Below are 19,888 nucleotides of genomic sequence, written 5' to 3'. Positions count from 1 at the left end.
CTTCGACCTAAATAGAATGCAAAAGAGGCCGCTGTTTGCGATTGGACGGAAGAGGTGTCGTGGGATCCCCGTTGGCTCCCCCTGCCATCAACTCAGTCCCCTCCCCCCCCTCCTTTCATCCCCTTCTCCCGTCCTCAGCTAACTGATAAGATAAAAGGCTCTCTCTCTTGTGTGTGCCCGGTTTGTTTAGATGGCCGACTGCTTGGCTTTCACGTCACGTAGCAAAGCAATGCGCGCTCAATTTGCGAGGGGGTGCGTTTAAATACGGCTATGCCTCATTTATTGTTTCCGGCCTCTTGTGAAACCAAAAAATGATCGAGTGGACTAATTCCCAGTGACATGGGATGACACTTCTCCGGTGAAAGAACATATTCATTACTTATTGGAGTTATTGTCGAATGGAATACCTTAACTAGTACCTCACTCTGATGTCTGGACAAGGAGACAGTTTGACGTGTGTCACATCCCGAATCTCGGCGTTTAGAGGGCTTTGGTGAGCCGCCATTCAAGGCAGATGGCCGCGGCGGAATCGAATGAAGTGGAGTCCGTTTGACCTGGTCATCTGCAGAGTTTCATGTTTCCGAAATCATTATATCGTCATACCAGGGAAAAGATTCGTGAGATTTCGAATGTATTTCGATTTCTTTCGAATATATTCTTTTTCGTGGAGTTTCCAATAATTTCAATTCATCGTCCGATCAATGTACCAAAAGAATTACGGTAAATGAAAACCCAATAGACATTATCAACTCGGAAATATGTTCATATAACAATTGTTATCCATTTGTTTTCATATGCATTTCAAAGTGTACGTTCTTCAACGCTAACGAGGTAAAGAACGTTTAGCTTTCATCATTAAATTGACTTTTACCGGACTTAAAAATTGTCACCAGGATCACTTATTTTACGCCCAAATTACTAGAATTGAAAGAAGCATTTTCTTTGAATAGGCTGTTTGTTTTCTTTTCAACTTATATGATGCTGTACATTTGGATAGTCAACATTTTAACCCCGTGCGATGCATTCATGGTAGTTTTTCAAAACCTTCAGCAGCATATATCTGAGTATATAGTTGGAGGGTCTCACAATCGCATGCATACAAAATGCATTAATCGTACGCTGAGAAGTAAGTTTATCCAGGTCATTACAAACAGTGTCCTGGAAAACAGTGAGTTACTGCCAAAAGAAGCATGCTGAAATGGGTATTCTTTTGAAGATTAAGTGATCGGTTTACAGGAAAAAATATTGGCTGAAATCGATAAAATAATAGCAATGGTTGTATTTAATATCGCACGAAAAACAATGAGTAAAAATAATTATGTTTACATAGGATTATAATCACGGTTATTAAAATGTCATTAAGAATTTTCAATTTTGCGGCTAGATTCCTCTGAAGAAGATTTAACATCACGTATCCAACGATTTTACTACCAATGCTACAACGGAAATTTATTATTCTCACAGATAGCAATAAAATATTTCCAGGCTTTCAGTACTTTCTAGATTGGATTTTATGAGAATTTTAAAAAATAGGTCACATTTACTGCTGATTAATGAAATGTAATATCTACTTCATGAAAGTGCATACATTCAGTGTTCTCATGAATTTTGACCCTTATAATACATGGGCACTAAGTTGGTGAGATTGTATAATTTTGAATTTTATTATAAAACTTATTTGAGAATTTCATTGACAGTTTCCAGCTAACACTAATTTGTAATGGATTGATATGCCTTAAACATGGGGCTGGAAAGTTTTTAATGGCACTCATAGGATAATATATGTGAAAGAATTTCTGGAACCCTGCCATAGTGAATAAATGAAGAACCATACGGTAGCGGCGGTACTCTGTACTGTACTCTATCGGGAAAATGTCTCTGTACTCCTTCTCTTCCCCCGCCCATCTTACCTACGGCCATGACTTAACGAGGGACTTAACCGTAAGCCACCTTCCAACCAGGTGTTTCTTAAGGCTTCAGCAACATTCCACAATAGGATCTCTTAACTGCTATTTTTCTCTTGAATTACTTTAGGGCTGGTAATTTCGTAGTGAACAAGTACTTGGGACAACGACTTTATTGAAAAGGAACATTTTACTAATTCAATTGTAACTGGTTTGAAAGCAGCATTAATATCTTGCTATTTCTTAAAGGGAAGTTTAAGTTTAGGCAACCAAAGGAAAAACCAATCTATTTTATGAAATTACATCTCCTTTACGAATTCTCCCTTAATAAATAACATTCCGGCAAATTAAATTCAATTTAAAGTAATGATCAAGGCTGCACAGCGTCGACATTTAAAATTTTGTTAATTTTATCGGCCGGGAAGACATGGGTCACGAACGTATTATCCCAAGACCAAGGTAACTTGCAAGGAAAACTTCGGCGCATAGAATCTAGCGCTGAAGGCTAAGCACGGTTGGGAGGGCGTGAATGAAAAAAAACCGACCGTCTGTTCCGCACGGTTTAGGATGGAATAGGTTTTCTTCAATGGCGAGTTTTAACTTTACGAATCAAGAGATTCAAGGTCTTCTACTCCGTTGGCAAGACGTCTCGTAAAGTTTTTGTAATCTGCCTCATTTAAATACACCGATTCACAAGGTCAATGCCTCCTACCCGTTACCGTAGACTTAGAAAAATAGCAAACTGTCTCAGACAGACCCATTAGGGGCTAGAAGGGAAATTGAAGCGCACTCCTTACGGTAGGTATCCGCTCGCTCACGCTATTCAAACTACCCTCCCGTTCCTCCCACGTCGCCACTTTCTTGATACTCTACCATCTATCTCAGACTTCGACATCCATATATCTCTTCCACATCTCCTACCTTTTATTCCGTCTTCGAATCTTCTACACCAACTTCCTCTCTCCCTCACAACCCTATATCTGGCACCTCACCATTTGTCTTTCTTACTGAAAAAACTGAAAAGCCTACCATCTCCAACTTTTCCCTGAACTCCACTTAACAAAGAAAGTAATCCCACGGGGAACTTATCAAGTTGAGTAATATTTTTTGTCGCTTTCCTCTTTAGATACGTGGAATATTCCCGACGGGTGGAATTTGATCTCAATACGATGTATTTGTAATCCATTTAATAAATTTCATCGAGGAATTGGTTGGGAAAGAAAAGGAAATGCTGATACATGATCTGAATAAAAAATGCCTATTTGAGTTCCTACAACGGCGGTTTCATTACTCATTTCTATCTTGGTTGCGAGTCATGCAAGAATGTGCCAAAATTACATTTATTGAAAAGACCTCGGCGTACTCCTTCAATTTTTCGGGATAGCCTATTGAATGAGTTTAGATATAAAAGGCATAGGGCCGTTAGCCATGCCATTACCGCCCAAGGAGTTTTAATGCATTCCCAACTCCTGCAATTGATCTAGTTTGGGTTAATGATGTCTCAGACTCAGGGAAGCTTATTGACCCGGAGGACATTTGATCCTTCATTGAGCCATTCACATTAAAATTAACATTTACCCCAAAAACTTTGCCCGGGTGAGATCCCTCTGCAGCGAGAATGCTTGCATTCTACTCCCCGCCCCGTCAATATACATGGGTGGTCTGAAAAGTTTCCGACTCAGAAAATTTCAGAAAAAGTATCTTGTACCTTCGTTAGTTGGGAAACTTTTCAGACCACCCTCATATTTCACCAGAGACATTTACTGTCCATTTTTTCAAGTTTTTAATAGATATGGTTTATTTACTATTCATCAGAAAAGCGCCTTTTAGGTTTAAACGTCGGATTTTTAACTAGAAAATAACAAAAAAGACAAAAACCCTCGAGTCCTAGTTTGAGAAGACCCACCTAAACGGGAATCGAGCCCGCTGCATTTGGATTGGCAGGAACCGCCACCGGATTCGGAAAATTTAATATAATTGGGGAACGAAAGGGTGATATTAATTTTTTTTATCGCAACTATGCTAATTGTTTGCTAAAATTTTATTCTTAGCTTCTTAAACTTCTCTTAGGCCATCGATTGTACATAAACTACCCAGTTAAACAGGCACTCTTTCTCTACATGTCGAATTTTCGTTTATTTCATTCCTTGGTTACTTGAATACTTGAGCATTATTAGTAATAAATTATTCCGCCCCCTAATAGGTGGACAGCCCCGTCGCCAATGGCCACGACCGTTAAATCGGCAATGAAAGTGAGACGAATCCGAGCTTACTGAGTTGACACTATATGGACAATTATATGCTTCACTTCGAATACGCATTTGCCATGGCACGGCGAATTTCACTCTGAATTCGCCACGTCAGGGGCTATAATGAAAAATTAAGCAGTCCACCTATGTTCCAGAATAGGGCTCTGAACGAATTCTGTTTCCTAGAAAATTTGAAGATCCTTACCGAATCATTCCAAGCTGGCAGGATTAGGCGCCGCTGGCCGAGATGCCACATCTACATTAGGGCCGCATGATTAGGAGGCGGGCACGCGCACCGAAAACGCGCTCGCGATCGCGGATGGACACGCTCTTGGATTTGCAGAACAAGAAATTCGTTAAATTTAGAAAATGGTCATCCTACATCTACGGCAACCTTTTTATAACTTATAAACGAGTTCGAATGACAGCGCGCGATTAATTTCATGGGTCACATTAAATTTTCAGTTATACAGTGTTTAATCAGAATTGTAACGTCATTTCGAAACGTATCGCTATTATTTCAGTCGATAATCGAATGACCGGCGAAGTTTTGCCGATAAGAATGAGAACCAAGAGGCTGGGGATGAGCAGTGGAATGGACTTTTGGTGATTCTCCCAATACTCTAGCATTGGGAGGATCAATATTGCCCTAGTCACTTTAGTCATCGAGCTGGTCAAGTAATTTGGAAAAGGTACGCATCATGGGTAAGAATGGTGGGAAACCATTAAGTCATCCGTCCATGAAGAAGAAGACTAAAAGATGTGCATTAATTTATCCAAGAGGAAAATCACTCTAAACGCACTCGAATATCGATATTTCAATCAGCCAGGTGACCATCACTGGAAAAAGAAGACGGGGGTGTACAGAGGATTTGATACGAGAAGAGTCATTTCGCAGCCAATCCACAAGGAATTATTTCGAGGGGTAAGGACAGCGGTAGAGTAATGAGGAGCGGAAGGAAGTGTCCGATGGTGTTCACTTATTGGCACTAGGAGTACTTTCCTTTTGGCCAATATCTCACCCACAACAGTTTTATGAAGGAGGACCTCCGGAAGAAAACGGCCAAAAGTCGAAATACATAGGTATTCGCTTTAAGTGCTCCACGCACTCCATGAAGGCCCCATCAACAAATCTATTCAAATAGGAATCGAACCCAGAACTTCTGGGTGAGACACGAGTCTGCTAACAACCAAACCAGGGCGTCCAAAAGGCTTTACCCGGGTGATACCTTCCGACGACACCATCTAAAAATCCAAGCGGTGCGATTTTCTGGTGTCTAGAAAGTCGTGGGTGGTGATAGAAGGAAAGCAACTGGTCCCTCGCCCTTGAATGTGCTCATTCCATTGACCTTACATAGGTGTAGTCCGGGGGTTAACTCTATCCTCTCGTATCAAAACCACACCTCGGGTCTATAACTAATGATGTTGTAGCAAAACCAATCCTTACGGTTTTTTGATATTTTGGCATAAAAATGTGATCACGTTAAGATTCAGAACAATAAGGGTTACCGCGAGCACAGCTCTTCCCGAATATAGAAAGTTTCTATTTTAAGTGAAGATCCTGGTAATTACCTGATCGCTCAACTCGATCATTTGCCGTGCAACGCAGTATCGCCTGGAAGCAAAACATAGAATAGAAGACTGAGAAATAAAACCTCGGCCCAAAATGAAGTCGGGAGAGAGAGATACCCAATTACCGTAAAATAAAAAGGCGTTTCCCTATTCCTGAGTGGGAAGGAGGCATATGGCCATCAGATATAGCCTTCGGCCCACACGATACATGCGGCTATTTAATCAACGGTTGATTCACTATCGCTCGGCGATTGAGCCGAGTAAATAACTTCACGGAACTACGTTTCGCGACTTGAGCAAACGCCCGACCTATCTCCAAAGGTTCCTCCGGGATGACGCAGTGTGCTTCCATCCCATTCTCACACTGTTGCATGCTGTGAATAGATGGTCTTTCTAATATAACGGTTTCTCCGTGGCATCTTTGTTTATCTCAAGGCGTACAGTGTACGTCGTATGGTCGTGCATCTTCTTCGTGTTTTGCAACCGAGAGAGCGAATTAAATGATACGTACGTCCCCTTTCCGTCAATCATTACTATGGGATATATATCTTTCGCTTTCGAAGTCTTTAAAATATTTCCTATATTTATTACGATATTTTTTTTTGCAAACACAGCCCTCTCCTCGACCTAAATAAGTTCACTTGCGGTCGTTTCCTTGGATCGATATGTGTAATACAAATTCGCGGTTAAATTTATGTTTTTGATTAAATACATGGAAAAATATAAATGGAAATTTCGAAATGCCTTTATAGCAATGGCCGTGAAATTTTCTATTCGTTTACTCCCATATTTTCCTGCGTTGAGATTTTCAGTACCCTAAAGAATATAATATAAAATACTTTTTCAAATATGAATTCAGGTAGAAACAAAAGTGAACCTCACCAAAGCATACTCCTTTCCCTTAAAAATAGATATTTGATTTGTCTGCATTTCTGTCCCTGATAATTCGTGGAACGTCAATACTGTTGGTCAATGCTTAATAAACTTTGCTTAATAAACTTCACCAGGTCTAATAGAATATATTACCGATTGGCAATTGGCTTTCGGTCAGAAATGCAAGAAAGAGTAGATCATAAATAAAATTGGCTCACAACACAATCTACCCTACTGCCCTTATTAATGTCCAAAAGATACAGTCTTAGACTATTTTTTGAATTGGGCAAGGCTGCTCAATCTTTACACATTAGTGACAGTTAAAATATTTTTTTTGTTATGCGACGGCATTTCACTCTTGACTACCTCGCTGTTTTTTAATCGTGGGTTACGGTTTCAGTTTATCATAATCTAGCGAAAACTGATAGAAAGGAAATAACGAGTTTTATTTTGTTGGAGGGGCACAAAAGTTAAGCGGCCAATTCGAGATTTCCTCACACAAATATGATCCAAATAAGTGAACCGTAGCTCGGAGACTTCGGCTCATTGAACCAAGTCGTCCTTATCCGCAAACGAACAAAGTTTTTAGAGTCATGCGCACTGACCAGCTGACTGACTGGCAGTATCTTGACCTCGGAATCAGCGCGGAAGTGCTATGCTCGATAAATTTATGTTCTAATGGAATGTTTTCATGGAAGAGGGCCGTTATTTTTCCAAAAGGAAACAAAAGATTAAGAAACAATCTATCAGTGCAGTCAATGCTCGATTGGTGTTCTTTTATTTCTTGTAGTTATCATCTTCGGTAGAGTATAATCTATTACGTACGTCTTTGATTTCACGAAACGAATATTTATTTCTCAACCTTTTCGAATTCCATCTCCTGACGTTACGTAAACCAGGTGTTCAGCGGCACTTGGTTAATTTCTAAACAATAAAAATTTTAAAATCTCACAACCAGAATCAATGGCCCACAACTGCGTTTTCCTCCCTTATGTTTCGATTCTGACGAAAACGGTCGAAATTAAAGACGTTAAGGTGCGAGTCAGCCCATCGGGGGAAGAGAACACGAGAACAAGGGAGTTATCTTGATCGTCGTTGAGTCGTATCCAGAGATTTCATTTTACGAAAATAAAACCAAAACAATGCTTTCATTTTGTGTCATACACCTGGTAACGAACTGAAATTCAAAATGAAAACTATGTGGAATGAAAATTTTTTTGCTCTAAATTTACTGCTTCTCATGTGATTCCGGTTTCTTGAAAAATTTATGCAAAAATCAAAGAGGTCTGAATGAGATGGCTACGGCACTAACTCAATTGCTGGAGAGGATCGCTGGTTCCAATCGCAGTTGCTCCTGGAAACCCCGAGAGAGGGTGTGTGATTTACTAGGTGCCAGAAACGGAAAACACCTGGGAAACTAAGTTTCCCTCCAGCCTCCTTGAACTTACGGAGTCATGCGTCGTATCACGAAATGGAATATAACATCGCATATTAACCTTCTGTTAGATATCATAATAAATTGACATTTCAGATTTTTTCTAATTTAGTAACAGGGACATTCAATGCTTTAAGTGAAATATATTAATAATCTCTACACTAGATAAATTACTCGGGTCTTCTTTTCAACGATATTTAACTATTTAGTACATGCCATTACACATTGGGTCAGTGCGTGTATATGAAGTATCGAAATTTAGGATTAGAATAGTCGCCTACCACTTTAAATACTTATATATTTAAAACCTGAAGGCATTTCATTCATGTGAATTATGCATCTTGATTACACATATTAAAACTTACTGCACTTGACTAAATGACCACAGAGTCACTCCAGAGTAATTTCTGAGTACCTGGCACTTGCGGGAATTTTTAAATTGCCCAGATATATTAAAATAGCACGACCCTTGCTTCCTTCAAGATGGGGAGTTCCGTGAGAGAAAGGAAAACCCCTCACCACAAAGATGAACGACGACTGACGTCTGGCTAACACATAATAGCCATAAAATGCCCTGAAATGGAGCAGTAAAAATATGACGCGGCTAAATGTGATACGTCATGTAAACTCGATCTACTGGTGAGCATATTTTGGAGGTAATATTGAGGGTCAATTGATAGCCCGACGGTTCACCGGTAATGACTCGATAGAGCATGGTGGCCGGGTTTCAAATATAACTTCACTCTCGTGCCATATTTGGAAAGTGATGGAAGGGATGCTACGAGTGTTATTAGGCACGGGGGAAAGAGGAGAGAAAGGAAAAGGCATTTGGGACGCGACGAAGGGGAGCGGAACGATTAGGAGATGCAAAAGGTAATGGTGTAGGATGAAGGTCATTCATTTATATGGTTCTCAAAAATTTTCATATCTTCTCATAAATATTTGATGGCTTCCAGGCCTTCAGCGTCCACAACCTACCACACGGAAGGCTACTTATTATAACTTTGAATGCTTGGTTCATTTTATTATGTGATGTATAGCTTTTGCTGTTCCACCGAAATCGTTTTAAGCATCATTAACTCAAAAATTTACGCGGCGAGGATAAAGAAAAGAAACAATAAAAAATAAACGCCGACTTAACATCAATTCCCCAGCCATTTACACTCAAACAATAAAATTCAAAAGACACAAGCAAAATATTAAATTCCTTCTCATATCAACCGACCGCGCAAATTTAAATTTCCATCATTCCATACGAGCTTCCCTTAAATTCTTTCCGTGAACTTTTGCAAGATTTTACCCAATATGAGGTAAGTACCATTTCTTCGCTCACCCTTTCTTTATCAGTCACAGTAATCCGTTAAGGGTGTGCATAAAGCGCGCAATTTAAATAATTTCCTATGCGTTAATTAGGGAGGGCAGTCACCAGCACCAGGGCTCGCGGTCCCTCAGCCTGAACAAAGAAGGTAAACGAAGCGAAATCATCCGACCTTGACAATTTTTTCTTTTATCAATTCTGTTTTCCCCGCGGGATGCAAGGCGGAACTAAGTGCGAGCGTATTAAGAATAGCTTGGAGAGACCTATGCCGCAATCGGAGACCGCAGGAACGCCATGTGAGGCAATTAATATTTTATTTTGCTATTTTGCCGATAGTACATGAAATATCTACATCTTAAAACTCAGTTTTACGCTTTGGAATATTAATTCCATTTTATTATACTTGACCCACAGCCAGCATCCATATTTTTTTCGCATATATTCAAAAGGCATGGGAGAAACGACAGATTTAACCTTCCGATTACTACTCCGTAACTCTTCCGCAATTTGACTGAGGCTGAAAATAATTATTAAGTGGAGCTCATGCAAAATGATTTGCATGAGTTTCGATGTAAGTTTCTTTCTTTTTTCCTTCCACATCTTCCATATCAACCTGCCTTATACATATCAGTGAAAATTACTGCCGAAAGCATTAAGTGAAGTCAATTAGTCACTTCTACGTCTTACAAGTATTATGTTAAAGCCATTGATTTGTCGAAAACCATGACCTTAAGATTAAGATGACTCAGCCACTTATTACATAAAATCCGATTTAGGTGTGGCTTAAAATCCAATCTATTTATGAAAATTATTAATTAATTACAAAAAATTGGCATAAAAATGAAATCATTATCTAGTGCTTAAAAGAATTTTCAATGATACAACTACGATGAATGGTCAAAATCTATCTTCGAAATATTCACACGTGGTCTGCCTCATGATGCATGAACACGATAACGAAAAACGCTAATTCATGTGTTTAGCTCCTGAAATTTTGAGTTTTCAGGAAAATGCGAGAAAGAGGAAAGCCGTATGGTGCCGTTTATATGGATATCAGCGGTCATGGAATTCTTTCGTTTCGTTCAATTAAAATTAAATATACATCAACCTCTCCATTGCTACATAAGACAATTCGATGTATGCACTAAGACTCACCAGAATGGACATTAATTATGAATATGAACGCACGTGACGTTTTCGTGCGATTTTTTGTGAAGAATCTTCGTCGAGGTAGAACTAGAAGAGCATCCGACCTTAAATGCATAATACTTTCGCACTTCAGGCAGGGTGGATATCTCTTAAATGTATTCGCGTGAACTGAGCCAGGAGACGTCTAAATTAAGTCCGAAATGAACCCACGCGGCCCGGAGAACTTGCTTTCCATGAGGCAGGAAGCGACCCGAGCGAAGGTCAAATATTTATGTCAAGAGAATTCGTGGGCGGAAGGGCCCGTGGGAGGGAAGGCCCGCGCGCTCAGGTGGGTGTGTGGGCCCTAAATTCTGCCTTAAGGTGAAAACGAGGAATTTCCGAGCGAAATCCTCCAGACTTTACTGCTTTCGGAAGAGTCGTTTGTTCATGTGCCACACTTACGAGCACCCTGTCATGGCTTCGGGACAGACCACCCATTTCTGTTATCACCCGAAGCTTATCGATATTTGTAAAGATGCCCAGCAAATGAGTAATGCAATATCAGTGGCCCACGGTTGGCATTCTCGGTTTCTGAGGAAAGATAAAAAAGGTGGAGATAGCGTAATGTGTCGATTGAAATCCAACCAGAAGTGGAAGACGGAGGATAGAGAGGAAGAAAAGCTTCTAACCTAGCCTCAACTAACGGGGCAGCGTTTTCTATTGCTTCTTTTTTAATCCGCGAAGTGTATATGCGAAGACTTTTTGAAAATGACTTCACTGCTAATTTTCAATGCACTTGAATCCTACCAATGCAATGGCATTCTTTTAGAATTTGAAAACAGGGTGATAATATTTCTCCCATGGTACTTCTCTTAGGTATGCTTTCCGCAAAATGGTTTAGCGACTGCATATTTCCAGGATTAAGCATCGAAACAAAAACAATAAAATTTACTGCTAACAGAGATCCATCATTTATAACTTCAACTTAATTTGAAATAATAAAAGAAAACGAATTTCCGACTTCCTTAGAATAACACCTAATTCACTTACCATTTTAAAAACATTCTATCCATAATAGCAATGCCAACTACATTTTAAACTCAGGGATGAGACAGTATAAATGATAATTTTTAGTAATTTATTGCGATAAGTAAGGTATGACAGTAAAATGGACTCAAATTGTAAATATATCATCATATTTATATGACTCAAAGGATACCATCATATGGTGAATTCTAAGGATACTATCATACGGTCATAGGTTCCTGTAACTATACGAAAACGACTCTTTTCATGTAGTTAGAGGAGTTATAGTTCCTGTAACTAAAATGTAAATGTAGGCATATCCTCATTTAACTATCCACACAATTACCAATTAATTATGCCTCTATAATACGGTATTTGATGAAAAAATTTGCGATATAACTATACAAAAAAAAGCCAAAGAAATATGCCGAAATATTACAGTAGAATTGAATTCAGAAACAGAAAGTACTCTATAGCCACAGTACCCTTTAGACTTTATTGATGTTCCTTTTACCCTCATTACTAATTTAAAATGCCACGGTTGATATTTTCCTTTTCTCCCAGATAAGTTATTTCAGTTTCCTTGTTACCGTGGGCATAACCACATTCACACGCACAAAAGAAATTCAATCCTGTGTGAAAGGAATTCCCGCTTTACATTTTATTTTAGTGCTAATGAAATTGGTATGAATTTAGTTGTATTTTCAACGCAAAACGAAAACAATACCATAAGTAGTCTGAATTAGTTGAGGATTTGATTGCATAGTTAGGAATTACTCTAAAAAAATACATTTAAATTTATTAAGGATGAAAATGATCTCTTGGTTAAGTTAAAAATTGAGCAAGCCAACACTCTTCTTCTATTTTCTCATAAGAATTCGGTTCTCTAATATATGCCAGCGTGGCCAATGTCACGCCTTGCCTGCACACCAGTTCAAACACTGCGTGAAATCTGCTGACTAACCACCGATGGAATTGCAAGACTAGCTGATAAAACCCCATATTTATTTAACTCGATGACTACCTATAGTCTCTTGCAGCTAGAATCATAGTGACCGTACTTTGAATTACGTTATCAGGTAAGATTCTCAAAGGTTCCGATAGTGTGGCCGTCTCTGTGGAGTGCCATTATGAATTGAAGGTAAGAATCCCTCTGGCGATATGAGTACAATTTCAACGGTAGGAGAGGCCATTTAACTGTACTCGTGTGCTCTCCACCCAAATACTCTGGTGAATGACAAATAAGGCAGCCGCATGTTCAGAAAAACACAGACAACTCAGAGAAATCCAATCGTTGTCTCGAGAGCCAGGAATTCCGTACACTTAGCAGTCAACATCCACAATTCATTCTCATATATCTATCGATTAAAATATATTGGTCAAATAAAAATGCACTCATTTCCCAATTAACGCAACCTGAAACCTAAAGAAGTAGCACTTATACCATAGATAACATTAGACAATTAATAAGGACAAGCACGATCTTCCTCCTTTCTTAGTTAGCCGACCTTCGGGCTAGCGGGCGAGGAACCATTGAGTGAGTGGTTTCCAACATTCCGAATTCCAAACATTCATAAACAATATTTATCAGAGGATATAAGGTTTAGCTTTTCGCACAGATTTCCTCCCACGCCCCCCGATGAATAAGCTCGCCCCACTTGAGCAGCTCAATCAAATTGGCGTTTTTCACGATGCAAAGCGGTGCCCGAAGGAAATGATGCAACGTACGGAAAAGATCACACGGGAAGAACAAAACTGGGATTGGTGAAGCAGGTGATAAAGTGGAGGGGTACGTGTTTACGGCGGAATATAAAGGACTAAAGAAGGTCCTCAGAGGGCGGATTGGAGCAGGGAAATCGAGAAAGGCAGTCACCGGGGTCTCGCCTCAACCAAAACGGAAGACCGTTATCCTTCAAGACCATTCGGTCATCATTTTCGTGCATTTCTTTCGACATCATCGGCGAGAGCCAGGCGGCAACACCACTGTCGCACACCTCCCCATTTTACCTGGAACACGAAAAGGACTACGAACAGCGTCCAGCCCTTGCCGATGCCGGGAGATTCGTCCTGGGTATGCCCCCCCTGGGGCACTGGTCCCTTCCCACCGGCCGCATCCTCCTCACCGTCCTCGGACTCCTCGCCGTCCACCTGGTAACCCGCATCCACGTCCTCCTCCGTACACCCCTCCTCGTACACCGTGCTCCCGCTGCCCCTCGGGCCCACGGGGAAGCCACCTTCAGCCTCGGCCCCCCTTAATGCGGCCGCCACGCCCACCGGAGGGACCGGCGAAGACCTTCCACTCATCCCGAGCGGGAGGTGAAGGCTCTCCGCGCACTAAGTACACCAGCACACGCACAACAAAGGGAGGGGAAATGGGAGAGGGGGAGAAGGGGACACGATCCTAGAAAAGAAATAAATACACATTCCACTTCACTCCTCAATATTCCTCCTCCCTATCTCTCTTTTGTCTCGAAGATTTGAAATGAATAAGAGGTAAACGACACTATAAGCAATGCGCGTGTATAATTCTTTTTCACACGAACACTGCGACTCTCCTGGCGTTGCTTTCCTCACAACAGCGATCACGTCCTATTCCTTGCTACTCATTCCACGTGGCTATTAAAAGGACACAAAAACACTGGCGGAACGCGAAGAAGAGTCCATGATGGGTAAGAGTTGGCTTTTACGTTTTCAATTTTCTTGAAACATCCGGCAAATGAAGGAGAGAGGAAGACGCAGGCGAGGAGGTCAATCCCTACCGTTAAGACTCGGCGAGCTCACGTTACTGGCAGAAATGTTTGGAGGGTGATTGGGGGAAGTTAATGATTTCCCCGTCAATTCTGAGGGAGGTAAGCGTATTCCAGTCTTCCGGATGATCCAACAGTCGATCTTCCTCTCACACTCTTCCGGTACACGAACGAACCTTCCGTGTCTAACTTGGGCCACCGGCGCGCGGGGCGTCCCAAATTCCGTTCCCCCCTCGGCCAGCGGCGTCGCGTCTCTCCACCACCACTGGAAGCCTCGGCGGTCTGAGCGGCATACGCCGTGACGAGGGCCGCCCCGGCGTGCACCGTGCCCCTGCAGCAGCAATTTCTCCAGACGGGAGACGCACGAGAGGCAACAGAGATCGCGGACGCCGTGCGTCGTGGGTGACCGCCGAAAGCGCGCTCAGCAATTATTTGTCGTCACTCCGACCTCCGGCCCTCGAGGTGGCCGGCACATCACAGTTGTGCCCTAGAGGAAGAATAAACCATCGAAGCACCCACCCTCGCACCTCCCCCATCGGGTGCCTTTTGGTCAGATCACCCTCCCGCACAACCGGATGGCGACGAACCAACCGGGGAGAACGCACCGCGTATTACGAATACGAAGACCTTGCGGCCTCTCGTCACGCGGATCAAAGTCGGACTCCCGGGGGTCTTAAAAGCGATGGGGGAGAATGGGTATCGGTGGGTTATGGGGAAGGTAGGGGAGGGCGCAAGCGCCGGTAGGGGAGAGGGGAAGGAGGAGGATGGGAGGCGTGTAGGGCGCGCGCGGATGGAGGTTGAGGATGCCTCCCTCCTTCGTCCCCCGCTCTTCCAACCCGCCCCTCCGTCTCACTCTCCAACCTTCCCCCCCCCCACGTTCCCCTCCCTGAGGGCGAGAAAGAGCCCTCCCTCCATTCTCCCACCGACCGACAGCTCATCGCGGCTCTGCTAGCGGCCCGTGACATAAAAAAGCAGATTGCAAAAGCAAAACAAAAGTTTAGAGCGTTCGGTGCACTACGGATAAGCCCCCCCCCCTCGGACCCATTAAAATCATCGACGCATTTTGTGAACGGTCGGGTTCCGAGCCATCGTCCTCAAGCTAATGTTCGGAGCTGCAACCAATTCAAATGGGTTTGCCGCCTCTCGTATTGCGGCCGCTGAAGGATTTTCGTGCCGGCTTCATTCGATGGTGTCGAGGATCGATCCCCATCCCCGTCGGTCAACTATTCCGGCACCATTCCTTGCTTAGTGTTTAAATTTTGAATCCTGTTCACGGTACACGGCAGGAGACTCAACACCTGCATCCTCGTTGCTAAAAGTCTCCGTAGAGCGGGCGTGTGAGGAAACTTTCCATCTAAAGAAACTAATTACAACACGTTATATGCATACAAGATACACGTTATATATATAAATATATATACATATATATACATATTATATATAAACATACACACACAAACAAACACACACAAACAAACACACACACACACACATATATATATATATATATATATATATATATATATATATATATATATATACACATATATATATGTATATATACACATATATATATATGTATATATACAGATATATATATATATATATATATATATAAAATATCTTCGAAATGGAACGCTCTTCGGCGACACACAAATATATAAAAAACACAGATGTAGATTTTTAGAATATAGAGACACAAAGAAAGGACACTCACAATTTGTTATTTTACGTTTCGACAGCACGGCTGTCGTCTTCAATCTACATCTGTGTTTTTTATATATTTATATATATATATATATATATATATATTGGTCGCGGTAGTCCAGGGGGTAGAGCGTTGGACTGCTGACCGGAGGGGCCTGAGTTCGATTCTCGGGCAAGTCACTCTGGGCATCTGCAGCTACACCCAAGCTATGTGATTTTTCGGGTACCAGATCTTCCTGGGACACCATAACCAGCACAGGGAAAGGTACTGGCCCCCCTACCCTGAATTGTGAATTTCACCCGCCGTCGGGCTTAGTACTGGGTGACCTCTACCAAACTGACCTTAAGTACTGGGCGAGAACAAAAATGAGTGCAAAATGGCGGTGAAATTAATAAAAAGAGGAATAAACATAAAGAGAAAGTCATGCTTCACAAATACCGTCATCAATCTTAGGATTGGCTCGACAGAAGCCTTCGCCCAATTCTACTGTTTGACTAATTCTTGATATCTTCCTTATCCTTCCCTTGTTTGCCAGATATTCTCCTACCAATTATTTTATCTGGAAAAATCCTCTGTAATTTTTCCATTCATTTTCCTTCCATAATATTTTCAGCAGCGAACTACTGAACGCCCTAAAATATAAGTCCAATTGTTCTCTTCTTCTTTTCAATGAAAAAGTGGTTTTGTTTTTGGGGGTGCGTCGACAGCTATGGTCATTTTTCTCAATGAAAAACTAAGATGAAAAATTAGATATAATATACTACGAAAAGGATATTTAATGACACTGTGCTAGATATAATAGAATCAGCATTGGCCATTGACTCCGTGGATTGGATGACTTCATCTCTTCGTCCACCTCCATCCAATATTAAAACCATTGCACTCCCATGTCACTTTTTTAAATGCCTTCATAACAGGTGCATAACATCCATTCTCTGTCAACGATTTCGCTTCAGATTTGTCAGCGTATGTCAAATGTGTCTTCCTTTTTCCCGCACAGTGCACAGCTATCTTTTCCTCTTGTTTCCTTACACGCTTCCTGTTTTATCCGTCCATGTGATTCTCAACATCCGTCAGCAGCAGAAGGTTTCCAAGGCTATTCTTCTTAAGCCTGTTTTCCTCAACAGTCAGTGTCCCTGAGCCGTGGAGTACCACACTACACACGAAGGTTTTCACATGCTGCTCTCTCGTCTGCAACCGTAGCATCTTTGCACGCAGTAATTGCTTCCTCGCCTTCTCAGCATGAACTACTAACTTTTGATGTCCGTGGAGCTTCTTCCATTGCAAGTATCGCTACTTCTGAGCTGGTGGAAGGATTACATCTGCTCAAATTCTCTCCTCGTAGTACAGAGTTCACCTTCCCTGTTACGCACCGTAGGGTTATAGCTTAATTCCTATTGCCATTGGTACCATACCGAAATTCATCACATTTAAGGAAGCTAGTAGGACTTTTGTTACCGCGGCTATATATTCTGAAAAATGGAGATCACATTTTGTCTACATCACTTGTCTTCATTGATTTGGTTTCAATCATTGTACTTCATTAATTTTTTTCAAGGTATTTTTAACCGGGCTTATAATAGATTACATTTATTCTTTTAGTTATCATTTATTTCAAATTCCGTTTTCTTCCGTCCCTCTCCCGGGGTGAGACGATTTGTTCCTCTCAGGCTGATAAATTCTGCTTTCGTTGTGACGAATTACGAGATCTCATAACCACAGGAATGACCTTAGTGGTTGCCACGGACTAAGCAAACAATGAATGCTTTATCATAACAATGAAAATTTTATCATACTTCAGGGGAAAATACATAATGAAAAATATTTTTGACAATCGGACTCTCCAAACCCGCGAAATTTCAAAATTTCCGTTATTCTCTGAACACACCCCAGTATGTGTGCACATTTCTTTAAACCAATGTTGTAATTATCATACGAGTACGTTCGGCCCTTATATGCTCTCCACATTTTTTGTTCTTCCAGACTCCGGCTAGGCTTTCTAACAGTTTATCTTATCTTTCTTTCTTTTTCCCCCTGAATGATTATTTTCGTTGGTCTTTTCAATGTATGAGATACCAGACTCAAGTTTTCGTGATTTTCACATCTGTTGGTCCTCATATCCTTTAAGGTTCAACCATTATTACTTTAGTTGTTTAACTAACCTCTTAGGAGCCTCTAACTCGTTTAATTATTTAATATTCTATTTTATTCTCTCTCCATTCGCAGTGTGGCGCCTTGGATCATTTAATCTTAGGAAATACTGCTTCAGCCGTAGTAATCTTTCCAAAGTGGTGGTGACCTTTCACCCTTACCTTTTAACCTCACCGTTTAACACCTAACACAGGTGACCTAACGGGTGGTGACTAAACACCCCCCGTCACACGCCCTTGCGGCGGCTTGCGGGGTATTTTGTTGATGGAAGTTTTCAAAGAAACTCGAACTTGTTTTATTCTTTTATACTGAAGAAATAGTTATAAGTTACCTTTAAAATAATAGTAGGATGTGCCACGTTATGGCCGTAAAATAAATTAGAGCATGGAACATGATGAGGATTTTCATGAAAAGTTTAACATTTATCACAGTTAAATTACTGCTTAAAAATTGTATATTTCGTTTACGATGCACATGATGATGTCGGGTTCAAATCCCGATCACTCTCAACTTCACCATTAAATGTGTGGTTTTCGGGCATTAGAACTTCGTGGGAAACCATAACCGGCGCAGGGAAATTATATGGCGCCTCTATCCTGATGTGTAAATTTCACACGCCGTTGGGTTTACTGAATTTCCTGAACATCACCTATAAAACCGAACTTAGAGGTTAATAACTGTGTTCATTATTTTTTATGGATGTAAACTGCAAGTGATAGAATCTTATTCCGTAAGAAAGCTGTCAAAGATGGATAACGATTAGTGTATTACTGAGAAAATACTCCCGATATATCGTACGCAATCTTTTCTCGAGTCGAACAGAAACCTCTCGCACGAAGGCCTTGTATCATCTCTTGTAAAAACAAGTCGCATTTTTATCTAAGAAAGAATAATTTGAAGCAAATTTATTTTTAAACAGAGTAGAACTTTGTTTAGTTCAAGTATTGTCAGAAAACCGCGCGAAAACGAAACCGCGGTCTTCAATATATAATCTCATGAAAATTACTGGGCGTACTCATATTTTATTTACAGAGACAATCCATGTCCATTAATCAATCTATCTCAGATGGAAATCTTCTAATCTAGAATTATCCCCTTGGGGATTCCTGTAAATGTAGGTTTTACTGCAGTTCCATTTTTTCCACAATTGCACGTTTTTCCTTTGGATCTCCTGGCTGACTCTGTTAGGACTAACCATAAGTTAATTGAGATAGATAGATAGTTTTTCAGAATTTTCCTCCTCTCCGAAAGGCCATCATAAACCCTAGTGAAATCATATATGCAATACACAAAAAACATGCCTCCTTCCATAGCAGCAACCAATCTCATGCAAGAGGAGTCAATCCGATTCCGATGGAATAAATTCCTGCCGGAAAAAACTGAAGTCGAAAGTCAAGAAAACAGTCCTCACTCTGACCCCCGTTCCGGACGTAAGTGTTTTAGTTCAATGCGTGCTTCCCTTTAAATTTGTCAGTTCTGTGAAAAGACCTCAGCGGTCAGAGCACCTTCAGCCCTAATTACTTCAGCCGAGAAGGCGATAAGCCGGTGGGATACCAGTTTCTTTTTGCCCTCCGGCCGAGTGCAGTAAAAAGCACACCGGTTATTCTCCGCGAGTGTCAATAATCTACGACCGCATATAGGGCAGGTCGTTAAAACGAGGCTGCCCCTCTGCGAGAAACCAGGAGAGCAGCTCGAAAATGTAGATCATGAGATAAGGAGTGCCCACATATTTTGCTACGGTAAACGTGAAAAGTTACGCATGTGGATTTCGTTACAG

The 19,888-nt window shown here is 41.2% G+C and overlaps 1 protein-coding gene across 1 annotated transcript in view; it reads right to left on the bottom strand.

Annotated features, from left to right (window-relative positions):
- The window catches only part of LOC139697947 (uncharacterized), a 63,941-nt gene extending 49,041 nt beyond the window's left edge, over positions 1 to 14,900 (bottom strand). Inside the window, exons 1-2 of the mRNA XM_071596805.1 lie at positions 14,858 to 14,900; positions 13,513 to 14,739 (exon numbers count right to left, since the gene is read on the bottom strand). Coding sequence (XP_071452906.1) covers positions 13,513 to 13,809 — 297 coding nt within the window. The 5' untranslated portion in view covers positions 13,810 to 14,739; positions 14,858 to 14,900. The remainder of the gene's footprint in view (positions 1 to 13,512; positions 14,740 to 14,857) is intronic.
- Positions 14,901 to 19,888: the final 4,988 nt, after the last annotated feature.

This window comes from Hetaerina americana, unplaced genomic scaffold (genome assembly GCF_022747635.1).
Source record: "Hetaerina americana unplaced genomic scaffold, ioHetAmer1.1.p SCAF_8, whole genome shotgun sequence".
NCBI lineage: Eukaryota > Metazoa > Arthropoda > Insecta > Odonata > Calopterygidae > Hetaerina > Hetaerina americana.
Note: the sequence above shows the minus strand (reverse complement) of the source record. Positions and strands in the feature narration are given on the sequence as shown.